The sequence below is a fragment of the Carlito syrichta genome, unplaced genomic scaffold, assembly GCF_000164805.1.
Source record: "Carlito syrichta isolate Samal-C Ts95f unplaced genomic scaffold, Tarsius_syrichta-2.0.1 Scaffold315176, whole genome shotgun sequence".
Taxonomy (NCBI): domain Eukaryota; kingdom Metazoa; phylum Chordata; class Mammalia; order Primates; family Tarsiidae; genus Carlito; species Carlito syrichta.
The window spans coordinates 153,675-169,969 of NW_007259272.1; the positions used below are offsets into that span (position 1 = coordinate 153,675).

Consider the following 16,295-nt stretch of genomic DNA (forward strand, 5'->3'; position numbering starts at 1 on the left):
TCCTCCTGCCTTGACCTCCCAAAGTGCTGGGATTATAGCCATGAATCAAGACATCCAGCCCTGGCTGTGAGTCTCCATCTTTGGCCTGAGCCACTTTGCTGTCTTTGGGGGTTTCTATTCTGTTTTTCAGGCAGTGAGACTTCAGCCCTACCCTCAGCCCCGTTGGCAGAGCAGAGAGGTCAGGCCCAGTCACATATGGCTCTGAGAACCTTCAGCCTTTGGTGATCCCAGGCATTTTAATCTGGTGCCAGTCTTATTTGAGAACCACCCACTTGCAGGGAGGCAAAGGTGCAAAAAGAGGGAGAGGAGCAGTCGTGGTGCCCGAGGGCTGAGGTGCCCACAGGCTGGTGGCTCCTTAAATCATCCTGTGGAGCTAAACCTTTTATTCGGTGCTTAAAAGACACAAGGCCTAAAATGAAATGTTCCCACCCAAAGCACAATGCCTGAAAGCTGGTCTTGGAGGGAGAAGGACACAGACCAGGGAGAACTTGGGTATGGAAGCTGGTCTCTGAGACGCAGCTGCACAGCCACGTGCATGACCTCCAGGTCCCCAGACCGGTCCTTCTTCCAGGTAACTCCCTACCGACCACTACGTCTTAGCTGTAGGTTTCCTACAGATAAGCCTGCGACTTTTGCGGAGGCTACATCTTTTTTTCCTTGAATTTAATTAACTTTGAAACCAATGAAGATTGCACATACAACGCCCAGGGCAGCATTTGGCTGCGTGCATGCAGGAAATTCAGTTTGAAATACCAATCTCGGAAGAAAGTGGGACACTGATGAGATGAAGCATGAGCTCCTGGGGACAGGGACCCCGTTCATCTACGAGTCCCCCCTGCGCTCACCAGCCAGGGAGACCTGGCCTTGGGCAGCACACGCCCTCCCAGCAGCTGCCTGGGCCGGTCCTGGTGCTCCGGTGTCTGGAATGCCACACAGTATGTGCCGTGGTTTTGTTTGTAAAATGAGTCCCTAAAACAACCAAGTATTCAAAGTGTCCAAAGAGCAGAAAGTGAAATCAGAAAGAAAACTGATTCATTCGGGTTTGTGCCATCATTATCTTTGCCTTCTCACATTAAAATATTTTGACTTTCTAATCTGTTAGCAGGGAATATGCACTTACGGTATTTGCAGAATCTCTGAAATGTTTAATTAAGCAGAAAAATAGGTCTTCAAAGACAGAGAAACATCAGGGAATCACAGAGGCTCTGGTCACGCAGACAGGATTCAGTTACAGGCCTTTCCCAATGACCACATGGACCTGGAGTTTTCCAGAGAGTGTCCCTGGGAATGCTTCCCAGGGTGGGACCCACGGGGAAACAGGGGCTGAGGAGGTCATGCTTGACTAGTGACTTGAGCTGATATCGCCACAGCTATGCTGGCTCTCACCACTTGCCAGATCCCATGTCACTCTTTATGACCCCAGGAGCTCAGAACAGAGGTTCTTGGAAACCTTTATTCATGGAATGAATGGATGAAGGAGAAAATGAATAAATGAGCACAGGGTCACACCTCTTGCAGGGGTCTGCACCCATGGACTCTGAAGGAATACTGTGGAGGGATCTCAGGGCCCTCTGCCTTTCACTAGTACGTGTGTTCTGATGCCTCCTAAGTGCAGCCACTGGTTAACTCAGAGGTAGATGAAGACTCAAGGGTGGTCCCCCTAGCATCCCATCTGGATGTCGGAATCTCCCTTCTGCAGACTTCAGAAGCCCCCTAGACTCCAGGCAACTGGGGCCTGTCTCTGTGGCCCCTACAATGGTCTGACTGCATCCCAGCAACGCAGCCTGGGGGTTCTCATAGTGACAGGTAGGAGGTGACAAGGTCGCTGCTAAAACCACCCTTGGCTCTCTGGTCACCATGCTAGTGGAGAAGCTGTCCCAACTCCTGGTCAGAATTCAGGGTCCTCAGTACAGAGCCTCAAACTCTTCTTTCTACAGAAAAAATATGGGGTAAATTTATGATTTAAAGTCTTACTTTCAGAAAGCCAGCAGCGTGGTTTCCTGGCTTGAATGTATTAAATGGCTATGCAGCAGTTTGGGAAGGGGTTGGGACCCTGAAATTCACCGTTCCTTCTATGAGTACATGCTCTGAGTTCAGATTCAGCCCGTAGAGGGTCTTTTCTGTGGGCTCTGTGCTGTGCCATCAACAACCGTGGATGGAGGTAGATCCTACCCCACGTTTTCCTGATGAGAAACTGGGGTTAAAGGTTAAGCAGCCTCCAAAGCTGAAGGTCCCAATGAGGTCTCAAGCCCAGGCTCGGGTTTCTGCCACTCAGAGGTGCTGTCAGCTGAGATGCACATGAGGATATACACCCACAGGCTTATACTGGGACCAGCTGGGCCTATCTGTAGACTCCGATACATACAAAACATACACAGGGCAAGCATCACTCTGGCATACAGGAGAACCTTGAAGACAGCTTCTAAGAAAAGGGGAAAACAGGGTGTGACGCAGTCCCCAAACGAGTAGGATAAAAATAGCCAGGTGTGGTGGCTCACACCTGTCATCCCAACACTTTGGGAGGTTGAGACAGGCTGATTGCTTGAGCCCAGGAGTTCAAATCAGCCTGGGCAACATAGCAAAACCACAGCTCTACAGAAAATTTAAAAATGAGCCAGATGTGGTGGTGTGTGCCTGTAGTCCCAGCTACTTGGGATATTGAGGTGGAAGGATCACCTGAGCCCAGGAGGTGGAGGCTGTCATGAGTCGTGATAGTTGTGATTACGCCACTGCATTCCAGCCTGGGTGACAGAGTGAGATCCTGACTCAAAAACTAAACAAAACAAAAAACCAACCTTTTAAGGATTTAGTGATGAGGAGAAGGGACAGGAAAGACTATGGAACACTTGAGCCACCAGTTACATCCTGGAGGACATGGACGACCCACAGCAAGGAGGAGTAAGAAGGAATTGACAGGAAGTTTCTGTTGCCTGACTCTAAATACTGTTAGATGTTCGTGCAGTCACGGCAGCTACTCTCCCGTTCCCATTCGCCTGGTTCATAAGCCTGACAGGTTGGTGAATCCCCTCCGGTGTCTCATCTGGGATGTGCCAACACTGAATACCAACACTGAATTCCAAGACATTCCTAGAGTCACATGTTCCAGATGTACACAACGGCCCCTGGTGGGGGCACTGAAGCAACACCTCCAACACCCTGGGGGCCCACGGGCCACCAAAGGGTGACAGCCTCTGAGGACAGTGACTGCATCTGACACAGAAAAGTTCACACTAGAGATTATGCACAGCAGAAACAGGACAGAGACTAGAACAAAGCACAAGGGCTCCACAGGCTTAATGAGACCCCTCCCTCACTTGTGTCACCGGGACCTCAGAGGAAATTCCCTTTTCTACCGATGTTTGGGGCCAATGGCATCCTCACTGCTGTGACGTCACACTCACCAGAACCAGAAAACCATTGCACACAGGAAGTGAGGAGCGAGGTGACAGAGTTCTCTCTCTCTTCAGCTGAGCTGGGTCATCCCTGGGGAGGGTCAGAGCAAGTTGTCATCCTCCCTCCTCAGAGCTAGCAGCCACGTGTGCTGGCTCCCAGGTCCCTGACACTCCATGGTGCTGGATGCCGTGTGGGAGCACATCCCAGAGGGACCCTCAAATGACGTCTCTGCATGTGCTGGAGAGGCTAGCACAGCCCCTGCCAGGTGACTCCTGCAGGGTGTCCCATCCCATGGTGGTGCTTTCAAACCTACACATGAGGGCTGTAGGGCCAGAGAGCTGCCCGGCCTGGCAGAAATGTCAGAGCAAGTATGGGCACGTGAACTAGTTGGAATCAGACCAATGAGGGCCCAGTCCTGATGGCTTATGCATGAGGGAGCACACCTTCCAGTTTCTCTAAGTCTCAGTTCCTCCATCTGTGAAATAGCTTACTATCCAGAGTAAATGAAGTCATCCTGGTAATTACATCAGGCTCACAGCAACATCCAACGTGCCAGTCACCACCATTACCACATCCCTTATTAACTACTGGCCACAGGTCAGGAGTTAAGTATTCCAATTTGGTGGGATATTGGCTGCAATATCAAGGACTTCTTTTCCTAAGCCTTAATAATTTGGTGGGAAAAACAACTGGCTTTGAACTGTAAAACTTAGTGAAGAGAGCAAAGAAAGCTCTCTGTAAGAAAGGAGCACAAGAGAGATGCATTAATTCCCCCAGAGAAGCAATCCAACAGCATTGACAACCATCTCCCCAGGGACCGGGACAGGAAGTAGCACCTTTACGAGTTGGGGCAGGTCATAGGCTTTCACTTAATACTTTGCTGGCTTGCAGAAGAATATCTATTCGTGTGTGGCGTGATCTTTCCCAAGGCTCTTTCAAATAGCCTCAAGTGTCTCCCCTACTTGATTCCACACCCTATGTGGGCACACACAAGTCTGCACATACCTCTGACAGTGGGTGTGCAAGATGTTCACCACCCACACAGGACTATAAGGGCAAAGCGGGAGGATGGTGAGCTGTCTGGTGATCAGATGAACAATACCTGGACAATGTTGCTGGGTGAGACTTTGGAAGGGCGGCCACACCGCTGCTGGGCTGGGAAGGTTTGCCCAAACAGACCCCGGAGCAGAGTTTACTACAGCTGAAGCCAGACACATTCCACTCTTGAGAAAAACTGCTCTGTTTATTTACAGATCACAGTCCTGCAGAAGGATTCATGATGGACACAACACCCTGAGACCCCTGAAAACTGTGTGTCAAATGTGTGCAGCCTGAGTGGGAGGACTGCCAACTGGGACTGAGATACCCATGCACAGGAGCCTCTGGGCTGAGGACAAATCTGGTCTCTCAGCTTGAAAAGATTCCCTAATGTTGGGCACATTTCTTGCTGCAGGCTCTAGTCTTAGGAAACTTTGGCACTGGTTTTTCAATGGCCCAGACCATGGTCTTAATGAGACAATAAACCCAAATGCAGAAAGAGGGTGCTGTTCAGGATGCCTTCGAAAAGCTACTTTCAGGCACGTCAGGCCACCCTCTGATGTCTCTTCACCATCAAAGGGACACACTGATAGCAGGTTAAAAAAAAAAAGTCTTTCCCTGACTCCAAAATTATGGAACAATCAAACAATTCCAGATGCCAGGTAGCAGAACTGAAATAGGGATTTTGTTTAATTCAGAGAAGAAGAAGAAAGATTGCTACTCAGAGGAAAGAAAATCTAAATAATGCTTACAGGGTGGGAACAGGCCCTAGATGAAAACGGGCTCCTCGTCTATGTGGCGCGTTAGGAGGGGGATTTGACCAGGCCTACAGCCCTGCGGGAGCCTACCTTGCTCTCATCCTCAGGGTCACTGTAGCCACAGGCGTCTATGAAATCGGGAAACATCTCCGACCATCCATCACTCGTACAGTTTTTGCTTATGTTTCCTAGGAAAATGAAGTTCAGATATTTTATGTGCAAGTCTGTGAAAACTAGCCTCTGCAGCAACTGTTTAGTGTGTGCCTCGCCTGTGCTGTCTTAAAATGCTGCCTCATGCCCAGGGTCAGCTAGGACAGCTGTGTCCCTGTGGAAATCTATTCTCAGCCTCCTCGTCCACGTAATCTGACCAGTGACCACCCCCCTCCTGGTTGGTAGGGTCTAAGAGACGTGACAGTACTGTGCCATAAATTGTAATTACTGCCACTGTTAAGTATTGTTATTGGGGGGGCAGAATGAAAATTCTTAGCAGACTGTCATGTTCTGCCACCACAGGAAATATTTGCAGCCGAACCCTGACTCTCCTGGAGCTGATAGTGTAACTTCCCGGGCTCCTGAGAACTCCCTCTAGCCCTCCCCTCCACCAGCCCTTAACCTAGAACAGGGCAGGCTCCCCTCAGTCACTGGTGTTGGAGGAAACTGATCATGGTATGAAGGTTTAGTTGCATGAAATAAAGGCAGCTTACAATTCCACTAACCCTAACCCTAAATAACCTAAAACTGTATGTTCTGCTCAGACATGTGGTGTTCTATTTACAAAGAAAGTGTGCTTAGCAGATGACCACACAACACAGTAAGTGACGAAGCTCTCAAAGGCGCCAGAGCAGAAAGGACTCTGAACATGCCAGCCTCGCCTTGGGTACATGCGGATGCGCTGCTTGAGCATCAGGATCATCCTTCCCACAGGGCCTACGGCACTCAGACCCCTCTACGCACTTGCTGTGCTTGGCACTGCCAGAACCGGGAGCCTCATCTCCCACCTTGCTGCAGTGACTCAAGGGTCTAGGGCCTTTGGATGTAGTCAGTGTCTTCCTTCACATGACTTTTTAATTTCAGGGCAACCTTACAAGACAGATTTGGTAGGCATTGCTGTTCCATTTTACGGAGGGACATAAGGCTCTGAAAACTCAGTAACTAATGGGTGGGAGAGACATATTTTCTGACTCGAAAATCCCATTATTTCTTCTACACTATGGCAACCTGCTTCCTCACTTGCTCTAATTCATCAGGAAGAGCTCATTCACACCATGGTGATCATGTGTACAAGTGATTCTTGTCACCTGGAAGTGAGAGGCAGAAGGAGAACTTGGGCCAAGCCTGACTCTACTGGGAAGGAGTGGGGTGAGAGGCCGATCTCAGCAAGGCCATCCTGACACCAGCGCCAGTCAGGAGTCTCAGAGGTCAGGGCACACACCTACCACAGGGAGCCCCGGCCGGCCTGGGGACACTTGGCAGCAGAGATCCCCATGCAAAGTGGAAGTAGACAGAGCCCTGAAAGAGACATGGCTCCTGGAGAGCCAGTCCCACTGCCCCATTTTCCAGACAAGGAGACTGAAGCTCACACAGATCGATCCCAACAAATCCAGGAATCATGCTACTAATAAAAACTATAGTAGTGGTCATGGAGCAGTGGCAGCTACAATCCACTAAGCTCTCACATGCTAAGCCTCCATATTTGTCTCAACCCATCTGATTCTGAAACCTATGAATTATTCCATGTCACAGACGAGAAAGCAGAGGCTTAGGGAAGCCGAGTAGCTTGCCCAAAGTCACACTGCTAGTAGGCGCCAGGCTGAGCTCCACTCTGGCAGTCTGGCTCTCACCTGAGCCAGGAAACTTCAGGTCCCACCCTGAGCCCCGGGGCCAGCGGTCGGTGGAAGATAAGCCTGTCTCTCATCACTCTGTCAGGTCCATCCTTTCCTTCCACTGGAGATTAGTGTCTACTAAGCTGAAGAAGGCGTGCAAATAAAACCACAGAAACCAAGTCATTAAGTCTATAGAATAAGTAGAGGCTCTTTATCCTTCCTGACCACCTGATCCTGAGACACCTGGGGCGGATGTAGAAGGAGAACTTTCAGCAATGCTGGAGGCAGCATCCTGCAGAGAGGACAGGGAAGTGCAGGGAGAGAGTCCAGGGAGGTGTGTAGAGGCCAGGGAGGTGCAGAGAGAGGCCAGGGAGGTGTAGAGACAGACCAGGGAGATGCCTTGCACGGAGGACAAGGCAAGGGGGGCAAAACCAATGATTGTCAACTTGAAGAGGTGGAAGCCAGGATCCCAGATCTGAGGGGCCCTTCACTCCGTGGGAACTTTGCTCACCCTGCCCATGGCCCCTCCCATCCCCCACTCTGTAGGTAAGAGTGCAGTGCATGGAACCAGCCTTGGGGTCTGGGGAGGCCTGATGCAGCTCCGAAGATAATGTCTTGGCCAGTCCAACTGGAATGCGCTTAATTTCCTGTGCTCTACGTATATTTCAGGCACGGCCCTCACCACAGCCCTCCGAGGAAGGTGCCACTGTCATACCTGTGCCACACATGGTTAGGGAACTTCTCAAGGTATTCCAGAAGAAGGTGGTCAGGCCACAGGTAGGTCTCACATGCAGAGCACATCACTCCTCCTCCCACTAATACCTGAGGCAATCCTTTGGGGTTTCATTCTTCAGAGCAAATATTTCAAGTCCCCTTATACATGCATTATCCTCCACCTGGGGGTTTGCTGATGTCCCCTTTAAAGACTGTTACTTTCAGAACTGCACCTAGCACCATGTGTGTGCTGGAAGGTAGCTGACTCCTTCCTTTAGTCTGGATACCCCACTTCCATGCCAAATCGGTAGCTGGGCACTACACAGCAATGAACAACATAGACGGTTTGTCAAGAAATGAAAAACCCAGCACAGAGCCGTCAGGGCTGCCTTCCCAGGCATCAAGCATGGATCATGAGCAAGTGCTTTCGCAGGGGGCTGTCACACTGGGGCAATGAACTGTGGCCTCCTCTCCCCTCAGCTCTTGCCCCTTTCCTTTGTTCCCTCTCTGAGCAGACAGTTGGCACACTGCCTTCTCATGGGGACAGGGGTAGGAAATGCCACAAGCATCCAGTCCTCACAGCTTTCCCTGCGCAGGAGTGTCCAACCCAGGCCAGGAGAGGGCTTGTCTCCCAGGCACAACCAACACAGGACAGGGGGTAGGATCTGGAGAAGGAGCTTCCCACTGGACATGGCTCAGGCTCTCCCCTGGTACAAAAACGCCAAGCGCCAGAGTGCTGGTTGCCATGGTGGTGTGCGAGGCACCCATGATGTTGACCAGATGTCAACCCGAGGCCACATCCCCAACTTAACGATGGAGTCCCCAACTCTCTCCTGTTGCAGAGATAAGAAATAAAAGGAGAAGACAACTTCTTATAAAAAGACAGGTCTATTTCTTGAACATCTAGGTTTGTGCACTGAAGTTATTCTGAGCGTGCTCCATGACTCAGCTTTCCTTACAGGTCACAGGAAGCCCCCTGCTGTATGATGCCAAGTGGACCCACCTCAGCCCCCAGCTTTCTGTTACACCCCTATTCCTCCAAATAATTGCAAAAAATGCTTGTTTAATGCCCCAAAAGATGACATTCCATGTGGACATTGCATGTTGATTATCTGTCCACTGTCTGTACATGCCATCTCCTGGTTCACGTTTTTGTGATTGGTTGAAAAAGTAGACAGCTGGAACTACTCAGACTCAGGGAAACTCCACAAATTTCCTCACAATAGCAAGGCAGAGTCATGCTCCCTGTCTGAGAAAAAAGTGTCAAGCATCTTTATTTTTTTGAGTAGGGTTCTCACTCTGTTGCCCAGGCTGGAGTGCAGTGGTGTGATCATTAGGGTTAATGGCAGCTTCCACCGCCTGGGCTCAGGTAATCCTTCCACCGCAGCAACCTGAACACCTGGAACTACAGGCACACCTCACCATGCTGGGTTAGTTTTTTTATTTTCTGTAGAGGCAAGGTTTGGCTATGTTGCCCAGGCTGGTCTCAAACTCCTGGACTCAAACAATCCACCTGCCTCTGCCTCCCAGAGTGCAGGGATGACAGGCGTGAGCCACCGTGCCTGGCAAAAGTGTCAAACATTTAACTCAAAACAGACTGGGAGTTTTCATTCTCCCTGTGGAGGAAGCATGAGGATTCTAAGCAGAGTCAGAGTCTAACTGACCCGGGTGCCCAGTGCTCAGATGGCCTCTGTTTGTCAGAGGTTGGGTTAGATGCCACAGATGGCCCAGAAACTGGTTCTGGTGTTTGCAATGTGGAAATTACCAGGCTGCTGTTTGCTTTCTGGAGACCCAGAACCATGACATTGACTTGAAAAAACCAGAGTCCATGCCAATTTATTCTGGATTTCCCAGAGAATGTTTATAGCCTAAGCCACTCAGCAGACAGGTTATTCATTATATGAGACAGTTCTTGAAGTCAGATTCTCTTAAATAATTTTGGTTCTAACTTGTGGATGACTAGTGGTAATCACACAAGGACAGTCTCTATCTTCCGACCACCTCCCCACTGGCAATTCGGGGTGAGAGAGTCTCCCTATCTTTCTTTTCTGAACCTCCTTTTCCTCCATTCCACTTTCCAATACTGTTTTGCAATACGTCAGCACTATTAACTCTACAAGTGTTCGCCCACTACCATCTGACCAAGACCAAAGTAAGTTCTCTGTAGCACTCCAACGTATTATGCTTGTCTGTGTCCAGATGTACCTTCTATTTTCCATTTTTTGTAATAGATTTCCTTACATCATGGAAATCAGAATCACTTACAAAACCAGACAAACAAGCAAAACCCTCCTTTCAGGATCGAGCCAAGAGATGTTTGCAGCACTCATGCACAGAGCAACCCTGGACACAGGAGAAGCCTTCGAACTAGGAGAAACTGCACATTTTAGGCACCATCAAACAGGTGAAGCAAGGAGGGGAGTTGAGAATTGGAAAAGAGTTGGTTCAGTAAAGAGGTTCTTTCTGGGAAGGAGAAACTACATTCCTGGTGGTGGTTCTCCTCCGAGCATCACGGCTCCAGGCACCACAGCGCACTTCCCTCAAAACCCTGGAGGACGCCCTGCGTTCCCCGGTGGACCAACCCAGCAGGGATACATGGAACCTTGGTATAGTCTCCTGCTTGTCTCCCTTCCCATCTCTTACACATTTTCAGTTCTTTGGTTCCTGTTTGTCTATGTCTCCTGCTCCTGAACAACCCTTGTCTGGTTCTTTCCCTGTGCTTGAGGCAGATGACACCTCCTGCTCCCCAAGACCTATTCACCCTTACACGGTTCAGCTGTTCTGGCTCTCCTGAGTAGCAGGAAGCCTCTGGACGTTACCAACAGAAAGTGATGCTCCTGCTTCTTGTTGCCTTCATGGAAAACACCCACATTCTCAGACACAAACACTGTGGAGGAACATAGGGACTCAGTGCACACACAGTACCTGGTTTGCTGTAAAAATTGCTGAACACTTTTGGGCATGGCACCGTGACGGTCTCTCCCACATCAGCAGGCCGCCAGCATGTGATGTTGTCCCAGACGCCACTGCAGGCTGGAGGGAGAAAGGCAAAGTAAGGCAGGACCGCAGGCCCCACAAAGGCACACCACAAAGTGACAGAAGCTTCACAAATGTGATGGCTTATGCTTGTAATCGTAGCACTTTGGGAGACTGAGGTGAGTGGGCTGCTTGAGCCCAGGAGTTTGAGACAAGCCAGGGAAACATAGCAACACCTCATCGCTACAAAAAAAAAAAAAAGCTGGATTTGGTAGCCTGTGCCTGTAGTTCCAGGTACCCAGGAGACTGAGGTGGAAGGATCGCCTGAGTCCAGAAGGTGGAGGCTGTGGTGAGCTGTGATCTGGCTACTGTACTCCCTCTTGGGTGACAGAGTGAGACCCCGACTCATAGAATAGAATAGAACAGAAAAGAAATGCAAAATCCATTAATTAGATAATTGTCTTGCAAATCATCTTTCTGTGAAACATACTTGCATCACCAATATTATTGAAACTAATGTATAATAATAAGTAATGATAATCATAATAATAAACGTGGGTCCATTTAATTAGCTTTAGAGAAATGACCATATTTCTGCAGAAAGTATTCTCATAATTCCGTGTGCAGTCTACTTTTTGAATTTTAAGAGAGACACTGTTTTTTCTTGTTGACCTGTATTCCCTAGTGTGATCAAATGGACACCACTGGTATCAGTATATATTGTGGAGACTCAGGTTTCCTTGAGGAGGGATATCCCCAGAGGAAAATATGCTTGTGCTTCTAGGTAACCTGACTTTAACAATCACTTACAAATTAAAATCTTTGATAAGATTGATTGATCTTTTTGCTGTCAAGATGCCTTACTAGTAAGAAAACCATAGGTTAATTGCATAAAGTTATTGAATGCCTCAAATTTGCATAATATGTACCTTAAAACATTTTCAGACCTCTTATTTGGTCTTAATGACCACCTTATGAGGGTAAGTCATACAAGTATTGCATTCATTCGCTTCCAGATGAAAAGCATTAAGGTTGAAATCATTTCATGACTTCTCAAGGTCACATACCTATGATAAATTCCATGTTTAAACCCAGGACTTTTTACTACAAGGTCCAAGGTATTTCTACTATACTTTGTGATCTCTAAAATTTTATCTTTTGTTTAAACTTCAATATTGGGCAAGCAGTGTGATAGCCTAGGTAAAACAAGCAAACAAATTTACTATGGTTTTCCTCTCAGACATGCCATCCAGACCTGTACAATAACTGTACAAATACACTCATGGAGAACATATATTTTTTGGTTTGAATACAGGAACGTTTTACATACAAAAATACAGATATGTCTCCAAAAAGTTGATTACAAACGAAGTTTTATAGATGAAAATACTTTATAAATATTTTTAATACAATGAAAATGTATTCATTATAAAATGAAGTTTATATACCAATACTTGAGTACATAAATTCATACTATATTGATGCTCCTACATATTTAAAGAAATGTTGGTTTTCTTTAAAAATGTTCAAACAAATGATCAAATATGAATGTATCCCTCAAAACTTCAGATACATGCCTTGGCCTCACCAGGCGTGGGCACCACGAGTGAGGCTGTAATTAGAGTCCAAGGAGCAGCCCTCTTTAAGTGCTCAGCTCATAACCGAGTACTTCTGACTCTGGCCTGTAAGTTCCCTCCATGTCTGATAAAAACAGCGCATTCTGAAAGTTTTGTTGTTATTTTGAAGGTTGAACTCTCTTCACCAAAAAGTTGCAAATTTCTGATTTAATACTAATAATTACATAATCTAATATATTTTAAAATATCTATTGACATATAGTATAATGCAATAACTCTGTATTATATAATAATACGAATCATTGCTGTTTTAAGTATTAACAGAAAGATATTAAATTCGTACCACATCAAGCATTTGTTGTACTGTAGTAGGATTTGACTCAGGCAACCAGAGTTAATGTATCATCTTGTCCCTTCGATGACTTAATGTCTTCCCTTTATTTGTCCCTTTATTGAAAGGCACATATGAGGAACAGCACTATAAGCTGTGAGAAGATGGATGTGTGGGCTCAAGGAGTGCACAAGACTGTGGCTGAGAGTCACTGGATGTAGTCACCTATGGCACAGGTGGACAAGCAGCCCTAGGGCACGAGTGGCCAGTTAGGAACTTAGGAGTTTCTTTCTATTGCTTCTCAAGCCTCACAAAAACGACAGCCAAATCTTTGAAAGGGAAGTGTCAAGAGATGTCCATACAGCTCTGAGGACAGAAAGTGGTGTGTTGGATAACCAGGCAGAGCGGAGGGTGAGAGTCAGGAGCATGAGATCTGAGCCCCCAGGAGGGGCTCTGGGTGCCAGGATTTGGGCACAGAGCTGAAAACTCTCCATCGCATTCGAGGTTGATCCTAAGCTCTGAGACCACAGACTCTTTCCTCTGTGAAGTTTTCAGACCTCCGAAGCCAGGCTCATGGTCCCTAACTGGGATCCCACGAGCCCTGGCTGCAGGAGGAGGCATGGATTGAGGGTAGTGGCTCTAAGAGAAAAGATAGAATCCTGAGATGGTCTTAGGATTCTGATCTGCTTGAGAGTGTTTTGTGTTGTTCTGGCCCAAAGTTTGACAGTTGGTAGGTAGTTATGACATTAAGCGACAGAAAAATGAGAAAATTACTATTCCAGAAAAAACATAAAGTTATAAAGAAAGGAAATGCCAACTTTTACAGAGCTTAACTATGCTCAAAACAACATAAACTAGCAACTGTGATATGATCCTATTAGGAAGGTGGGGCCACAGTATGTGCATATATGGGTGGTGAGAATGACATGAGAGAGAAATCCTTATTCATTTCAGGAATTTAATGAACAAAGATGCAAATTAGGGGAAAAAAGGAAAAGAAATGGCAGCAAATACCAGAGAAGGCAATGGAAGCGTTGAAAGGAGTTGCCATAAGGAGTGAGAATTGGGGATGAGGAGAGACACCAGATATATTATCTTTATTAAAAGCCTTGTAGCATCATTGTGCTTTTTGCAACTTTATAGCATGCACTTCTTTGTTAAATAGTATAATAATATTAAGATGCCCATTTAAAAATATTTGGTTTACACAATGCTGTGAGAACAGGCCACCAATTCGCAACACCGGATGTAATACAAATTAGGTGCAATGATAGTTCGGAAAGGGAGAGAGTCCTGTCAGGGTGTCCATGGCGGCACAGGACAGCACTTGGACAAAGAGGGCGGTAGGCAGGGCCCAGTCCCAGCACAACAGCATGAGCAAAGATGTTGTAGCTGAGATAAAAGGTTTATTTGGAAAACAGAGGAGAGAGTCTAGATTTCATGAAAAAAGAGTTCATCTGTGGAGACCGCGAGAAATAAAGAACAGGGCTTTGATGAGGAATTCAGGGGAACTGGACTTCTGAAGCTCTGGTAGCATCCTGTTTTTGAGATGGTGATAATAAAATCAAAGGTCAGTCTGAAAAGAGGAGCATGTTCCTATCGATACTATCAATAGACTGAAAAGTGACTTGGTGAAATCCAGCGGCTATTCCCAATTTATAAAAACTCCAAATAAAAGAGTGAAATATGACACTCACTTAACAGAACAGAGACTGTTTAGTGAAAACAGCAAGTATTAAGCCAGGTGTGGTGGCATGCACTTGTAGTCCCAGTTACTCGAGAGGGTCGCTTGAGCCCAGGAGTTCGAGACCAGCCAGGGCAACGTGGCAAGACCCCGTCAAAAAAAAAAGCAAGTAAGCCGGGCTCGGGGGCTCAGCCTGTAATCTCGCGCCTTGGGAGGCTGAGGTGAGCAGATTGCCTGAGCCCGTGGGTTTGAGACCCGCCTGGGCAGCGAGACCTCATCTCTACAGTAAATCAAAAAATCAGCCGGGCGTGGTAGCGCTCGCCTGTAATTCCGGCTACTCGGAAGGCTGAGGCGGAAGGATCGCCGGAGCCCAGCAGACGAGGCTGCGGTGGCCGGGAGCGGCCACGGCACTCCAGTCTGGGCGATGGAGTGAGACTCCAACTCAAGAAAAAAAAAAGAAAAGCAAGTATTAATGGAAATATTTAAACACAAGAGTACAACTGAAATCAGAAGCCAGATATCTCCCTTAATATTCAACAATGTAGTAAAAGTTTTAGCTAAAAGAATAGATAAAATGAACTAAGAGGTTTAAATTGGTTTATAGAGACAAACCCCTAGAGCTGTACTTTCCAATATGGCAACCGCTAACTTCATGTGGCCACTTAAATGAAACGAATTAAAATTAAACACACTTAAAAAATCAGTTCCTTGGTTGCAGTAGCCACATTTCAAATGCTCTGAAGCCGAACATGGCTAGTGAGTACCACACTGAGATTCCATTGGACTGCACTGGCTAGAGTCAGCAGCTAAACAAACAAAGCATAAAACTGACAAGCCACTCTTACAAATCAAGAAGCTAAAAGCAAACAAAGAGAGGAAATAATGACATAACCCTCATGACTGGAAACACACTGAGGCAAACGCGCTCAGACAGATGAGCCATTTCTCCACGTCATCCTTCTTCAGCTACAAATATCCCATATGAATCACCTAAAATATCTTCCAATTAATATAAATGAGAAAGACGTAATTTTCATTTATCACACACATCTTCTCCATCTTTCAAAACCCACCCATGGGGGATTCTCCACGATTTTGGCAGCCCCACACCCAAAGTAATAGCTAGCAGCTTGGGGGAGTGAGCATGGTTAAAGCAGAAAGCCATACAAGTATGCCTTGAACATCTTCATTTAATTTAAAGCACAAAGAATGTGCATTTATCATGTAAGCTAGGAATGCAGAGCAAAAGCCTCTCCACTGAGCGTGAGCTTGTTGACTGGGCCTCCAGTTCTGCCTTGTGTAAGTTACACCCCATTTGCTGTCCATCTCCTGTGTCACTGCACTCAAAGTGGGGCAAATGCAGACCTGCAAAGCTGGAGTCCATGAATGACCCTGACCATTCACAGCTGCTTCTTTACTTCTAATTCTACTGCTCCTTAGCAACTTAATTTTAGCTTTTTCAAAGAGACAAGTGCTTCTTTTCATGGGACAACAGCTTATGTAGTATTTAGTTAAGTAGTTAGGTAGCATATTTAAGAGGCATCAGAATGTTTGTAAGCTTGGCAGAGTCTCCCAGAGCAGCCTGGAGTTCCTCTCCTCCCATTCCCACAAGCTCCACCCTTCTGGACATGGAGTCTTGTCCCTGTCTTGCCTCTGAGTGACCCTGCATTGGCCACTTGGAGGGATGGGAGCATTCTGCTTCCCATATGAGCGTTCTGCTTCCTTCTGGAAGATGTTTGTCACGAAAGGGTCTGACCACACCAGTGTAAGGGAGCCCACGTGGGCCATGGGGGAGAGGCCAGGTAGAAGAGCAAGGGTTTCCTGTACCTTCCAGCCTTGCATTGGCACTGGCTGAATGTAGACAAGGAATGGCCCCAGCCTGTGTGGGTAGGACCCTCTGGCCAGACCACAGAACTGTGGGAAATAGTCCGCTCTTGATTTTGAAGCCATCGTACTTCAAGTGGTTTATGATACAGCCACATAACTAAACACAGGAAGGAA

At 47.2% G+C, this 16,295-nt stretch overlaps 1 protein-coding gene across 1 annotated transcript in view; it reads right to left on the reverse strand.

Annotated features, from left to right (window-relative positions):
- The window catches only part of VIPR2 (vasoactive intestinal peptide receptor 2), a 101,908-nt gene extending 85,826 nt beyond the window's left edge, over nt 1–16,082 (reverse strand). The window contains exons 1-4 of the mRNA XM_021706134.1: nt 15,946–16,082; nt 15,059–15,150; nt 10,652–10,759; nt 5,280–5,377 (exon numbers count right to left, since the gene is read on the reverse strand). Of these exons, the coding sequence (XP_021561809.1) occupies nt 5,280–5,377; nt 10,652–10,759; nt 15,059–15,150; nt 15,946–16,082 (435 nt within the window). The remainder of the gene's footprint in view (nt 1–5,279; nt 5,378–10,651; nt 10,760–15,058; nt 15,151–15,945) is intronic.
- Nucleotides 16,083–16,295: the final 213 nt, after the last annotated feature.